Source organism: Anser anser, assembly GCF_964211835.1.
Source record: "Anser anser genome assembly, chromosome: 23".
Lineage (NCBI taxonomy): Eukaryota > Metazoa > Chordata > Aves > Anseriformes > Anatidae > Anser > Anser anser.
The window spans coordinates 946,956-960,572 of NC_139744.1; the positions used below are offsets into that span (position 1 = coordinate 946,956).

General features: G+C 66.0%; 1 protein-coding gene across 16 annotated transcripts in view; it reads right to left on the minus strand.

Moving 5' to 3' along the window:
* Positions 1-6: 6 nt before the first annotated feature.
* The window catches only part of SRCIN1 (SRC kinase signaling inhibitor 1), a 96,527-nt gene continuing 82,916 nt past the window's right edge, over positions 7-13,617 (minus strand). For 11 of the 16 annotated variants that reach the window (XM_083809362.1, XM_083809370.1, XM_083809361.1 and 8 more), the window contains 13 exons: positions 13,150-13,242; positions 12,996-13,039; positions 12,494-12,672; positions 12,172-12,347; positions 11,791-11,921; positions 10,714-10,861; positions 9,437-9,749; positions 8,805-9,054; positions 8,362-8,516; positions 8,121-8,273; positions 7,597-7,725; positions 4,984-6,252; positions 1,365-2,545 (listed from right to left, as the gene is read on the minus strand). In XM_083809362.1, the coding sequence (XP_083665488.1) occupies positions 2,393-2,545; positions 4,984-6,252; positions 7,597-7,725; positions 8,121-8,273; positions 8,362-8,516; positions 8,805-9,054; positions 9,437-9,749; positions 10,714-10,861; positions 11,791-11,921; positions 12,172-12,347; positions 12,494-12,672; positions 12,996-13,039; positions 13,150-13,242 (3,193 nt within the window). In that variant the 3' untranslated portion in view covers positions 1,365-2,392. Of the gene's footprint in view, positions 179-1,364; positions 2,546-4,983; positions 6,253-7,596; positions 7,726-8,120; positions 8,274-8,361; positions 8,517-8,804; positions 9,055-9,436; positions 9,750-10,713; positions 10,862-11,790; positions 11,922-12,171; positions 12,348-12,493; positions 12,673-12,995; positions 13,040-13,149; positions 13,243-13,617 lie in introns of those variants that run through there. The other 5 variants (XM_083809365.1, XM_083809366.1, XM_083809367.1 and 2 more) reach the window with 3 other exon arrangements.

Here is a 13,617-nt window from a genome sequence, read left to right on the forward strand (position 1 = left end):
CAAACAGTTTCTTAAAAAAAGACCAAAAAAATAAAAGAAAAAGGAAAAAAAAAGGAAAAAAATAAAACAAAATGAAACAGGAGTTTGTTCAGAAGCAGCATTGATTTAGGCCTGAGGTCAAGCAGCTGGAAAAGGTCCACCACAAACAGAGCACGAGATGAGCTGGTTCCACGAGTTACTGGATGGGAAGGGGCACCCCCGAGAGGAGCAGGAGAGAGACAAGAGAGAGAGAGACAGACAGACGGACACGTGGACAGACACGCACACACAGAGGCAGGCAGGCGGAGGGGAGAGGGGAGAAAGGTGGGGTGGGGGGGGGGGACAAGAATCGCAGTGTTAGGCTGGGCACGCAGGCTGCGCGGTGCCTGCCCCAGCCGGCGGGGCTGCCGCAGAGGTGCTGTTCATCAGAGCCGAGCGGGGCCGCCCGCGCCGCAGGGATGCTCAGCAGCCCAGCGCCGGCCCCGGGGGAGCCGCACTCCTCTGAGAAGGTGGCAGCGCCCACCCCAGCCCCTGCGCCCACCTGCGCCGCTGGTGGCACCGCCAACAGCGACACGAAGCAACCCTGCTGCTGGCGATGACAAAAAGGGCTCGTGCGAAAGCTGCTCCGCACGGAGCCGGGGCGGAATGCACGGGGAGGGTGCTCACAAAGCCTCCGGAAAGGGGCAATGTCACCTGGGCTTCTGGGTGGGGGCATGGCCAGGCCCTGCACAAAGGACAGCAAGGACAAGGGTGCCAAGGAACCCCCCCCCAGCTGGGGAGGCAGGGTCCTGGTCCATGCTGGTGCTGCCACAGAGTGCCCGAGGTGGGGACTTGGTGAAGTGACAAGGAACACGGTGACACTGGGACAGCTGGGACTGTGCTAGCACGTGGCCTCTGGGTAGGGGACTTGGTGGCACCGCCGAGGCTTCCAAGGCCACGGGGAACCTGTAGACCCCCCCGGAGGGGCCAGGAGCTGCCTGCCCGGCTGCTCAGGGCTGCGGGAGCACGGAGCCACACGGAGCCCTGTGGCCGGGGATGCTGCCAGGGAGAGCCTGGCCACAAGCACCCCAAGTCTGCAGGCACCGACGAGGGGCTGAAACGCTCACCAAGGGGAGGCTGCTGGGCGAGGACAGCCTGGGGACATGCCACCACCGCCCCGGGACCCTGTCGCAGTTGTGACAAACAGCACCAGTGCGTGGCTCCGACCCGGCGCTCAGGAGGGGCTGGGGCTGGGCCGAGCCCTCGTGCACGAGAGGTGCCCGTTTTGCTCATGAGACATTTGAGCAAATGGCACGAAATCCCCGCCACCACTCGCCCCGGCTACAGCTTGAGGTAGCTGGGAAACCCCTCACGTTTGCCTGGCAGGGTTTATGGATCCAACAGAATGAGCAAAATCGGGTTTATTGGGTGGTTTGTTAACGACAGGCCCAGGGAAGGGGACTGAAACACAGACCGGGGTTGGGAAGGACAGGACAGGGTGAAGCCGCTCGTGGTGCCCCCACGGCGGGGCTGGTGCGAGGAGAGCGGCAGGAGGGGAGGAGAGGAGCAGGACGGGGCTGGGGGGGGGGGACACAGCCTGGCTGGGGGCACCTGGCCTCGTGCCCGAGGGAGCAGGACAGGCACTGCGAGCACCGCCCCCCCCCCCAACAACACAGGAGCAAGTGAAATCCAGATGCGTGGATGAGCCCCGGGGACAGGGATGGGGTTGGGGTCAGGGACAGGAGCGGTGCTGGGCCGGAGGGGAGGCACAGTCCCATCCCACAGCTCTCCTCTTCCAGCTGCTGTGGCCCCCCCCACCCCGTCTCCACGCTGCCGGTGCCCCGGTTCCCCCACCCTTGGTGTCCCCTCCTGGCTGCGGGGCAGGCTGAAGGCGCAGCGTGGTGACGTGCCGCGGGGCTGCGGCTCTCCAGACCCCGTCTGTCTCACGGGAGGGGCCTCTGGCCAGCCCCCCCCCCTCACCGTGGCCAAATGCTCTGCAGGGAGGTCTCAGGATCCCCCGGGATCCCTGAGCCGGGCACTGGGGCTCACCCCGTCCATCAGGGCGGCAGCAGCACCCAGGGCCGGCAGAGAAGTCGCCTCCTGCTTCATCCTCACCACCCCTGAGGTGAGCTTGCCCCCCTCAGCTCCGCACAGAGCTGCGGCCCCCTCCCCAGCGGCCCCCTCTGGCTGCCCCTTGCCAGGCCCAGAGGGAGCTGGGAGCCCCCTGCCTGCACCCCGGTGGCGGGGGCCAGCACCCCGCGTCCTGCCAGGCTCAGCCAAGGGGGAGCGCGGCCACCGAGGGGGGTCCAGAGCCATGAGAGCCGCCTCTGCTGGCGCGGTCGTCCCTCCTCCCTGCCCACCACCCCTAACACAGCGAGGGGGAAGCAGGGCTCGTGGCCAGCCTGCGGCTCGCCCTGCCGCTGGGGAGCCTGCTCTAGAGATAGGCTACCTGCTGCTGTCCCTGGATCCGCATGTACTCCATCCGCTGCTTTATGTGCTTGCTTTTGTCGGGGCTGCCCTGCTGGCTCTGCTTCAGCCTGGACGCCGGGTTCACCATCTTCATGGCCGGGATGGAAACGCCACCGCTCTGTCAGGACAGAGAATTTCGGGAGGCGGAGATTAAAACCAGCAGGTGGAAACCCACACGAGCACAGCCTGCAGCCAGGCACTGCCGGCACGGAGCACACGGGGCCATGCAGGGCCCCATGGCCCCATCCCCATGGCCCCACCGTGCCATCCCGCAGGGCCCCGGGGCTCTGCCACACTGCCGGGACAGCCCTGCCGTGGCGCTGAGCCCAGCCGAGGGCAGGGACATCGGCTCCATGTGCCAAGGGAGCCTTCACCGGGCAGCGCCGTGGTGAGCCCAGAGAGCAGGCAGGACTTACCGAGAGCTGCAACGCAAACGGGGGGTTAGGGGCAGACACCGGGAGGCGGAGGGCAGGAGGAAAGCACCCTGCCGGGGTGCACAGCCCAGAGACAGGACAGGAGGCGACGTCAGGTGGAAGCAGATTCCAGGTGGAAAATGCGGCAGTGGGAACAGAGGTGTTTATTAACTATCCGCACAGGCTGAGATACAGAGACTTGCGAGAGCAGCAGCAAGAGGAGCGTTACGTGTTGGCACGTCCCTAAGTGCGAGGAGATCCCCAGAGCAGGTACCCGGAGTGGTGCCTGCTGCGGAGCCCAGGCAGAGCCGCACGCCGCGGGCCGGCCACGCATCCCCCCACTGCCTGGGCACCCCAAAACCCCACACCACTGCTGCCCTGCCTGCCCCGTGCCGGCCTGGACCAGCTGCCCCTGGCGGCAAAAGCAGCACTTCTGTGCTGCCCCAGAAATGTGCATGGGATGCCCAGGCTGCGCCGCTGCCAGGACAGAGCCCACAGGTTATCTCCGGGGCCAGGTCCGTGGGATCGCTGCCTGCACTGGAACTCAGTGCCTGTCCTCCCTGCCTCGCCGTGGGACCCCCTGTGCTCCTTCAGCCGGGGCACGGGGACTCCCACACCTCACGGGAATCCGCTTCCCATCTGTGCCACAGCTCTGCCAGCGTCCTGGGTACAGGCAGGCGCTGGAGCTCAGCGCTCGCATCCAAGCTGCAGCAGCCCAGAGCTGTGCCCTGAGACCTCAGCCCTGGCTGAGCCAGCTCCGGCCGTGCGGCCCCTCCTGGCAAGCCCTGATCTGAGCTTTGCTTTGTGAGTGCCTGCACACGTGCCAGCCACAGCCATAAATCCACCTCGTAGCTCCGCTGCTCCTGTGCACAGCTCAGGCGGTGCAGCAGGACCTGGCAACAGGGGGAAATTGCAGCTACACCCACTTGGAGGGCCCATTCACCCAGCCAGAGCCCTGTAAAGGGACCGCCGAGTAAGTGGGAACCGGGGCTGAGATAATTGCTGCAAATGAAAAAGGAGATTCATTCATGAGCGCTGATTGTTAATAAAGGAGCAGGCTGACTTGTGAGTAGCTGAGGGCACGTTTCCCCCTCTTTTCCCAGCTATTCAGCAAGCCCAGTGGCTGCCACAGATTCCAGCAGAAACCAATTTGGACGGCTTCAGGGAGCCCGCGCTGTGATTTAATTAGGAGAAACATCTGCTGGTTCGCAGTGACACTTAAAACGCAGTTCCTCGGAAAAGTGCTCACGCTAAATGGAAAGACGAGGAGCTCCGCGTTCCCGCCCAGCTCCCCCAGCCCCTGCCTGCCCCGCGGCCGCTCGCTGCCGGAGCCAGCGCTGCCCTCGGCCGCGCAGCGCGCGCAGCACGGGGTGCCCGGGGTGCTCCATCGCTGCCCTGCCTCCCTGCCCTGCCTCCCGCTGCTGGGAGCTGCAGGAGCCGATGTCGCCGCTCCCAGCTCACAGGGGCCGAGGTGGCAGCCCCAGCCCCAGCCCCAGCCCGGGCAGGGGGTCCCTGCCCCCTAAACCAGCACCGGCAGCAACAGCGGCCTGAGCGTCCTTCTGCCACCCGCCACCCAGAGGGTGACTCGGCCCAGCTGGTAGGGAGCCTAGAGCTCCTTGGCGTGCACCTGGATAGCTGCAGCGCTGTGCCAGAGCTGGCCCTGGAAGGGCCCCAGGGGAGGGCTCCTTTGCCAACTGCTTCTCCTAACGCACTTGGCTCTGCTGAGCCGATGTCGCTGCGGGGCTCTGAGCTACAGCGGCCCCCCGCCCCGGCACGGCCAGCTCCTGCGGCAGCGCTGGCCGAGGTGACCGGGGCAGACCAAAGTCGGGTGCACCTGGAGCAGCCCCAACACCCGTGGCAGACACCAGCTGCCCAGGGTCTAATTCAGCGCCCGTGCAGAGCCGGGGAGGGTGCGGGGCAGCCCCGGCCCCAGGGCGGGGTGGTGGCGGTGCCGCTGGCACCGGCCGCCTTTCCACGTCAGCCTCTGCTGTCTGCAGCCTCGCTCCAAGAGGAGTTTTGTGTTACACCTCAGCTCGGCCTGGAGGTAGAGTCACAGAGAGGGAGCAGGTAGAGGTGGAGGAAGAGAAGACATCAGAGTGAATCCGAGGGCAGAGCACACCAAGAGGGAGAACAGAAAATAAACCTGAGGGCTGCTGAGGGGGAGCTGTGGCTTGGGTAGCAGAGGTGGCTTGGTCTGGCTCAGAGACGGGCTCTCGGGAGCATCCTCTTTGGGCTGGCTGAGATCCAGGGCAGTCCCACCGTCACAGCCGCTGTGCTCGAGGTGCCCCGCACCCGCCTTTGTCTCCTCGCTGCCATCAGACACTGCTTGTCCCAGCAGTTCTTTAGGGAATATAAATTCGGCCGCAGGGTGGCTGCTGATCTCGCTGATGGTCATTTCCAGCTCACGGATAGTTTCTTCGAGGCTATCCAGTCTCTGGTACGTGCCTTTATAAATCTCCTTGCTGCGCGGCGACATGCTGTGCAGGGGGGACACGTCCCCTTTGCTCCTTCCCCGAGGAGCTGGGCAGCAGAACCCCTCCGCTGCCTTCCCACCTGCATCCTCCTCGCCTCCTCCCGCCCCGGCAGCCAGACCCACGCTGTTCCAGCCCGGTGATGCTGCACACCGGTGAGGCCCTGGGGAAGCACCGACCTGTCCCTGGGGGTGCCCAGCCTGGCACCATCCACTCCCCTGGATGTGGTCACAGCCCGGGGGACGCCTGGCTTTTGGCACCGGCAAGCCGTCGCGTTGGTCCCTCCGCAGGTGTTTGCAAACCCCGTCGGAGCATCCAGGAGGGACGGATGCCTCCCGTGTGCTCTGCCTGGCTCCTCCTCGGGGCTCTGCATCACTGGGGACGGCGCTGGGCCCTTGGCTGCCTGCACCTGGGACAAGCGCCGTGTCTTCGGCCCCCGGATCTGTGGCCTGCCCTCGGGGGTGAGGAGGCTGCTCAGCCAAAGGACCTTGCGGTGCGGTCTGGCTGCTGCCTTCCTGCCTCCTGGCAGGGCTCAGAGCAGTGTCCTCTCCTTCTGCCCCGGTGGGCTGGCTCGCTCCTCGCTTTGGGGGAGACGGGGCCTTGCTGTCTGCCGGAGGGAACCCGCGAGTCTCTCCTGGTGCGTGCTCACAGCCTCGGGATGGGGCACTCCGGGGCTGCGGGGCTGAGGCTGGAAGGCCCCCGGGCGTGGATGGAGACTTTCTGGGGGTGCCAGCAGACACTTGGCATCTCCCCCCTGCCTCAGGTGCAAGCTCCCCTCCGGCTCCTCCGCTGCCAGCTGGGTCCCCGTGCTCGGAGCAGCCCGTTTCCACTGGCACCTCGGGTTCGGTTTCGGGGGACGGCGGCGCGGACTCCCACTCGGTGAGCACAATCTGCGGGAGGGAGAAAGCCCTGCTCCCCGGGGGGGCCGGCGCCACCGGCTCCTAGGTAGAGAATTCAGACAGATTAGGAGCCGGGGAGCGGCACGGGCTGCCTGCCGGTGGAGGGAGCAGGCAGCTGCCTGGGGAGCACAGCCAGGCTATTTCGGGTCCCCTAGTGCTGGTCCCTCCGGGCATCGCTGTGGGAAGGTGTTCAGATAGGAAGGGAGCTGCTCGGCTCCCTGCCTGCCCAGCCGGGTCTGGGCAGCTGAGACCTCCCAGAGGTGTCTCGAGGCATGGAGTGACCGCGTTTATACTGTGAATAAGGCAACCTTAGGGGAGATGTCGGCAACAAGGGGCTAAAATCTTCAGCAAGATAGACTCGGTGCTGCTGCACCTCCCAAATGTGTTTGGGAACCTGACTGCCGTGGTCCAGCTCAAATTTCTCTTGTACTGGTGTAAACTGGCAAGACATTTGTGCAAGCACAGAGCCTAGCCCTCGGGGGCTGCTCGGCCCCGCAGGACGCGCTGCTCTCAGTGCTCAGGACCTGAAGGCAGGGACGAGCCGTTGGAAATGGGCTGTGGTGGGGTGACAGACCTTTACATCCCTGAGCAGCAAGAAGTCACCTGGAAAACCCCGTCCGCCCTCCCTGCACCTCTCCATTACTGTCCCAAGGGGGACGCAATGAGCCGTGCGGTGCCTGGGGGACCAGAGCCCTGCACGGAGGCGAGCTGGAGCAGTGCTCTGGCAGAAGAGCTGCTCCCCGGCAGCTGCAGCAAAGGGGGGGCCCTGCTCCGCACCCCAATCCTGCCCCGGGCAGCGGCTGCAGCCTCGCAGGGCTCCGTGCGCAGCTGGCTCCAGCCCCTGCTGCTCTGCTCAGCAGCCCAGAAACTGGGGGGAGCGGGGGCCAAACCCAAGGAGCTCCTGGCAGCCTCCAGCCTCTGCCCCAGCCTTCACCTTCTGCCTGCATCGTGCGCATGGAGCGGGCTTTCTGTGTCTCCATGCACCACTGACCACAGCCCCGCTTCGTTGCCACCCTCCCCACGTACTGCCAGGCCACCCGGGCACCCAGTGTGGCACGAGAGCGGGGAGCCCTCCCTGCGCCCTGCGTGGTGGGGTGCTGGGGGGCCCTGCCTCTCCCCCATCCACGTGGCTGCAGGATCCGGCCCTCACGGGAGCTGCGGCAGCCCCGTGCTGTGCCGCAGAGGGGTTAGTGCTCGGTCCGGTGCCGCGTCAGTGCCGTACACGCAGTGGCAGTGAGCAAGGGAGTGAAGAGAAGCCATTAGTTGGTTAAATCAGAGAGGGAAGGAGCAGTGAGTTAAACAGAGGTGGGAGAGGCGGTGGTTAAAGTGCAGCCGGCCAGGAGGAGATGTCGGCAGGAGGGATCGGAGCTCGGAGCGAGCTGTTACCTTCCATCCTTCGGCTGCAACGGAGGCTCCATTGGGCCACATGTCTGCGTGCCCAGGGGAGACGGCAGCCGCGAGCGGATCGTAACGGAGCTTGGGAATGAAAGGGGAGGCAGAGCTTCTCTGAAACACCTGGGGAGTCAAACACGAAGGGTTGGAGGAGGGAGGTTTGGGGCTGACAGAGACAGAGCCCCGCCAGGACAGGGGCTCAGCAGCTGCTGGTGGTCAGGGAGGCTTCGGCTGCTCCCCGCTGGCGAGGTGCCCCGGCCATGGAGCCCCCCCACATCTCTGCTGCCCTGTGGCAACGCTTGTGCCCCCCGGGCAGGATGCGATTGCTCCATGCTGCCTGTCCCTGTGGCACCACACTCCTGCTGGGGACAGGACGAGGACGGGGACACCCACCGCTGCACTGCTGCTCGGGGGTCGCTCCTGGAGCTGCTCCTGTGGATGCCCGGAGCAGGCGCAGCGCAGGGGCATCGCCCCCACCCAGCGAGCCGGGCGCCTGCAGCCCCTCCTGCCACGCTCACCTCCAGCTCCGCAATGATGCGGTCCTCGTCGTCGTCGTCCTTGATGGCAGAGGCGATGATGGGCGGGGTGGACGCAGGTCTGACCACCTCCGACACCGTCCGCCTCAGCTTCACCTGCGGCTTCTGGGTCTCCAGCTCCTCCGACTCGGCTTTCTGCGGGGGCGCAGGGCGGTGAGGGGCTGGGGCAGCCGAGGGGGGACCCAGCACCCCCAGCAGCCACCCCCACGGCCCCGCTCCCCACCTTCATAAATCCGGGCTCCTTCTTGCTGGTGACGATGACTTCGCCGCTGCGGGTCGTGGTCAGCCCGTGGGACGAGGGGAAGCTGCGGCGGGGAGGGGGAGGCGGCGGCGATTTGGAGGGTTTCTCGGTCCGGTACCGCGGCACCGTCAGCTCGTCTGGGCACAAACGATGCTGTGAGGGCACGAGACCTTCCCCTTCCCCTCCAGCACAGCACCCGAGGCTCTCCCGCTGCCCTCCTGGGCACGAAGCTCCCTTAGGGCAGCGCTGCCCAGCCCAGGGAGGCACAAAGGGGACAGCACGAGGGCACGGCCAGCGCACACGTGGATAGAGCTCGGTGCAGAAAGCAGAGCTGACACCAAGCCCTGCCCCAATGCCTGCCCCTGGGACCCTGCGCGCACCCCAGCCTGGGATCCACGGGGCACCCCCAGGTCCCCGCGCCGTACCTGAGCCCCTGCGGCCGTTGGGGTCGGCCTTGCCCGCGGACTTCTGTGCGTGCTGCGGCTTGGAGGGCTTGTGCTCGGGGGTGGACGCGGCGCTGCTGCTGCCCGTGGCCTGCTTGTGCTTGGCAGCGAAGTCCAGGTCGGGGATGGCCTTCATGAGCTCGGCCTGCGTCTCCTCCAGGAGGCGGTTGATGTCCTTGGCACTGTACTGGGTCAGCGCTGCTCGCTTCTCCTCCCAGTCCCGCTCGGCAGCCTGCGACAGCCGGCACAGCCCCTGCAGCCCGCGCCGGCCGGCAGCTCCCCGTCGCCCACCGCGCCCACCACCTCCCCATCACTTGGGGTCTCCCAAGGCTCAGTGGCACACTGGGTCTCCCTGATATCAGGGACTGCCCAGCACCTGGGGCTCCCCACCTTTGAGATGCCCCCTCCCTGACATCTGGGACCGCCCAGCACCTGGGGCTCCCCACCTTTGGGATGCCCCATCTGCTACAGACCCATCAAGAAGGACGTGCTCAGCTTCTGTTCCCAGTTTTAGCCGTGGGGGAGCTCCAGCAGGGTTCGACCCTTCAGAGGAGCCCCCCCCAGCTGTGGGTTTCGTTCAGACAGCACAGGAGGAACCTGCCCCAGGCCCTTACCTCCACGGACACGGCTTTGTCTGCGCTCTTCTTGCTGGGGGTCTCCGGGCCCGTCTGGGTCTTGGCAGGAACCATCTCCGGAGCTCGGGAAGGGTTATTGCTCTTGGAGGGGTGGGTCTGGGTCTGGGGGGGGCTGTGCCCGAAGCTGGGCATGCCCAGGGTCTCGGTGGCAGCCGTCAGGTGGTGGAGGCTCACTGGGGGGCTGGTGGGCACCTCCAGGTCCAGCCCTTTGCTGAAGTCTGTCTCGGGGGCCATCTTCTTGGGGGACTGGCTGAGGGTGTTGGGGGGGGTCCACACGCCCTCTTCCACTTGCCTGCAGGGGACAGAGGGAAGGTGCTGGGTCACCGCACAGCACAGGGAGCTTGGTTAGTGCAGCCTCCGCAAGCCGCTCCACAAAGACCCTCGCTCAGTGTCTGTGTTTCATGGCTGAGACCCCCGAGAGCCGGGAAGAGCAGGAGCACGAGCTCCAGCCTCCCTCGGCAGGGCACATCAGCAGCTCCTCTACCTGGCTGTCCCTTTGCATGAAGCCTGGAAGAAACTGGATCCCTCCAAATTCTGCCCCTCTGTCAGATCTGGCTGAAATTGCCCTTTGGATTCAGAAGTTATTAGGAAACGGGAATGACAGGTAGGCAGATTCATGCGCTGTGTGATCGTACGAGCTCATTTCCATAGAAAACCAGGCTAGAAACGAGCCTGAGGCGAGCCCCGGTGGCGGAGCGCTCCTCGAGCTTGGCCAAGTTGTAAGCTTTCATGAAAGGTTTCGTAATCAGAGCAGGCAGGTGGGTGCAGCGGCGGCGCACGGCCCAGCCTACCATCGTTACTGGATCGGGGAGAGGATTTTCTCCATCGGAAGAGTTTTCTGTTCCTCAGGAAAGAGATTTCTGACCGCATCAAGTGTCTCCATTGCATGCAAACATATGATCAAGTATTTTCAAGGTGATAAGGAAAGATCGGTTCTGAAAGAGGGGTTCCCACGTACGCCCTGGAAAGGACCAAGGGCATTTTTTAATTCCTTAGCAAGAAAAATGAACCCTTTTTCAGCGGCTCTGGGAATTCTGACCCCTAACACAGAAAGGACACTGGCACACAGGTGGAGGACACAGGAGCAACCGAAGGGCCTGGTTGTGTCCTCCAAGGTGCATACAGCCCCCTCCTGCCTGCACGGGAAGGGCCGTGGGGCTGTGTGGGGCTGTAAGGAGGACGTGGAGCAGGGGCAGCGCCAGGGGCTGCGGGGCAGGGGCTGGGCTGGGGGCTCGGCAGCGGGGCGCAGCGCTCACCTGCGGATCTGGGCGAGGGTGTCTGTCACCGTCTTGCAGCGCTTGAGCAGCCCGTCGAGGCGGTTGGGCTCCTCCTTGAGGAACTTCACGGCTTCCACCTCCACCCGCAGCACCACCCGCATCTTGCTCTGCAGGCTGGGGAACTGGGCTGTGGTGGGAGAGGGGGGTCAGGGGGCACTGCAGGGGACCCCACACCCACCGAGACCACCGCAGCCATCGTGTCCGGATGGATGGGTCCCGGGGAGCCCAGGCTGTTGTCTCTCCACCCCCCCGTGCCCCCCATCCCTGCCTGTCTCTCGCAGGCACCGGTCCCAGCCCCTGGCAGCTGCAGTCTGCAGCCCTGGGCACAGATCCTGACCCCTAGCCAGGGGCTTGGTTGCCGGGACCCTGTGGGCTTGGTGGCAGGGGACACAGAGCAGGTCATTTCTGGCTGCCCAACCCCTGCCTCATGCACTTGTCCCGGCTGCTCAGCATCAGCCGATCTCACTGCAGGACAGCGGAGCTGCTCCCACCTCTGCCCCGTGCCCCCAGGCCCTCCCCATGTCCCTGCTGTCCCCCCCACCTCTCGCAGCCTCAGCGACTTCTGCCAAGTCCCCGCTCCGTCTGCCCGCGCTGCGGCACGCAGGAGCTCTGCCACTTCGAATCGAGGCGCAGGGCGTCTGCTCGGGGAAGGCAGGGTGGGGACAGCCGGGGACAGGAGACTGCAGGAGCAGCAAAATCGCTGCAGTGCGTGCAGGGGGGCGACAGCAAGGTCCCCGGGGGCAGCAGCGCCAAGCACGTGGGAGCTGGAGGAGGGACTTGAGATGATTTTGGCACCGGCAGAGCACCAGGGACCCACCCCTGGGAGCAGCACAGAGCAGGAGCACGGGGCGCAGCCCTTGCACCCAGGCAGCCTGTAGGACACGCGACGCAGCCCTGCACTGGCACGGGGGGAAGCCTGTTCTGGGGCATGGACATGCCACGTACAGCAGAACGGCCTCCAAAGATGCATTTACCCAGACCTGGAGCCACACAGCAGCGCCAATAGAGGCTGACAGCATCCTCCCCCCTCCCTGCAGCGTCCGGCCCCCTCCTCACCCTTGAGGTCTGTCAGCGTCTCCCCCAGCTGCTTGAGCACCACGGCCTTCTCCTCCAGCTCCTGCACGGGGATGAGCCGGTGGTTGTGGGCCAGGTCCTTCTGGATCTTCTCCACCGACTTCTCCAGGTCACTGCGAGCACAAAGCAGGGCCGGGGTGTCACTGCTGTGCCGGGACGCTGGAGACCCCGGGGAGGAGCTGGTGGCCATGGGCAGGTCCCCATGGGACAGGGGGAGAGGAGAGCTGTGTCCTCCCTCCCACGCTGGGCACGCGGTCAGGGATGGGGCTGGCGCCATGCGGCACCTGGATTTGCACCAGCAGAGGATGTGGCCCCGGGGGGGGGGGGGGGGTCAGGGCACCAGGACACCCCCCGCGTGCTCACTTCAGCTGCTGGGTGATCAGCTCCTCCTCGTTGAGGTACCGGAGCCGCTCCTCTTCCACCAGGCTGCGCTGGCGCTGCAGGGGGTCCTCGTGCTTGCGCATGGTGTCGGTCACCCGCACGCTGATCTCCGTCTCCGTCCGCCGCAGCATCGTCTTCACCGTCTCCTGGTTCTGCAGCTGGGGGGGCGAGGGAAGGGGGTCAGGCTGCTGGCTGGGCAAGCTGCCCCGCAAAAAAAGGTCACCAGGAAAGGGGGATTTCTGTGCTCCTGGGCTGGAGCCTCCCAGCCAGAGCTGGGCAGGGCCGGGCCCCCCTCTGTACCCACCTGCAGCTTCTTGAGCTGCTGCAGCTGGTTGCGGAGGTCGCTGGCGTTCTGCTGCAGGTCGTGGAGGTGCAGCTGCATGTGCAGGCGGGTGATGGCCGTGGGCTGCCCCGCTGGCGTGCTGGTGGCAGAGGGTGGCGGGGGCGCGGGCACCGGGGTCCCCATGCCGCTGCGGCTGGTCGCTGCAGGGGGCAAGCAGAAGCTGCTGAGGGAAGGCGCCACCCCCTCCCAGTGGGGTTTTCCTGGGAAACCCTCTCCTTCCCCGCTCTGTTCCAGTCCAGCACTGCTTCTGCCTGGCCTCCAAAACTGCCATCAGCTCTGTCCCCAAGCTGGCACCAAGGTGAGCCCAGATCAGAGCCGTCCCCTGGCAGGATGGGGCCCCCCCGGGTTCTGGCATGGGATGGGGCTGCAGCAGCACAGTTCCTGGGACCAGGGACCCACGGCAGCCCCGGGACATGGGGGGCACTGCGGGGAGGTGGCTCTGCTCCTCTCCCCTGCCACTTACATGCTGACGGGGGGGTCCCGCCGTTGGTGGCTTCTGCCTTCTCACTGCAACGAAAGAGAGGAGGGGGTGAGCATGGAACAGGCGCCTCTGCCCTCTCCGGCACTTTGCCTGGAGGAGGCCCCCCCAGGTCCATGCCTGCCCCCCCGCCCCTTACCTGGGGGTCTCCGCCTCGGAGCCGCGGAGCAGCGCGCTCTGCACCAGCCCGGTCAGGCTGGCGATCTGCTTCTCCATCGCCTCCATCCGCTCCCTGTGAGGGAGGCAGGGGGTGAGGATGGGGCACGGCACCGTGGACCCCCGATGGCATGGCTTGTCCTGGCCTCACCCACGCTCACCCACTGGGTGCTGGGGTCCGTGCAGGTCCCGGGGGGGACACAGGGGGCACGGTGCAGCCGTCAGCTGCCGTACCCAACCCCCTTCGTTCCGTCTTGCTGCCTCCCGCTACCCCCAGGTGGCTCCCCCAGCCCCGCACAGCTCGGTGCCCATCGCCCACCCCAGTGCTTCTGCTGGGATGGACTGGGGCAAACTTGGCCCTGCTCCGCCTCAGCTCCCCGCGTGCATCGGAGGACGGTGACCTGAAAGCAGAGCCCATTTCCACGGGGACGCTCCTCCCGTGCCCTTCCTC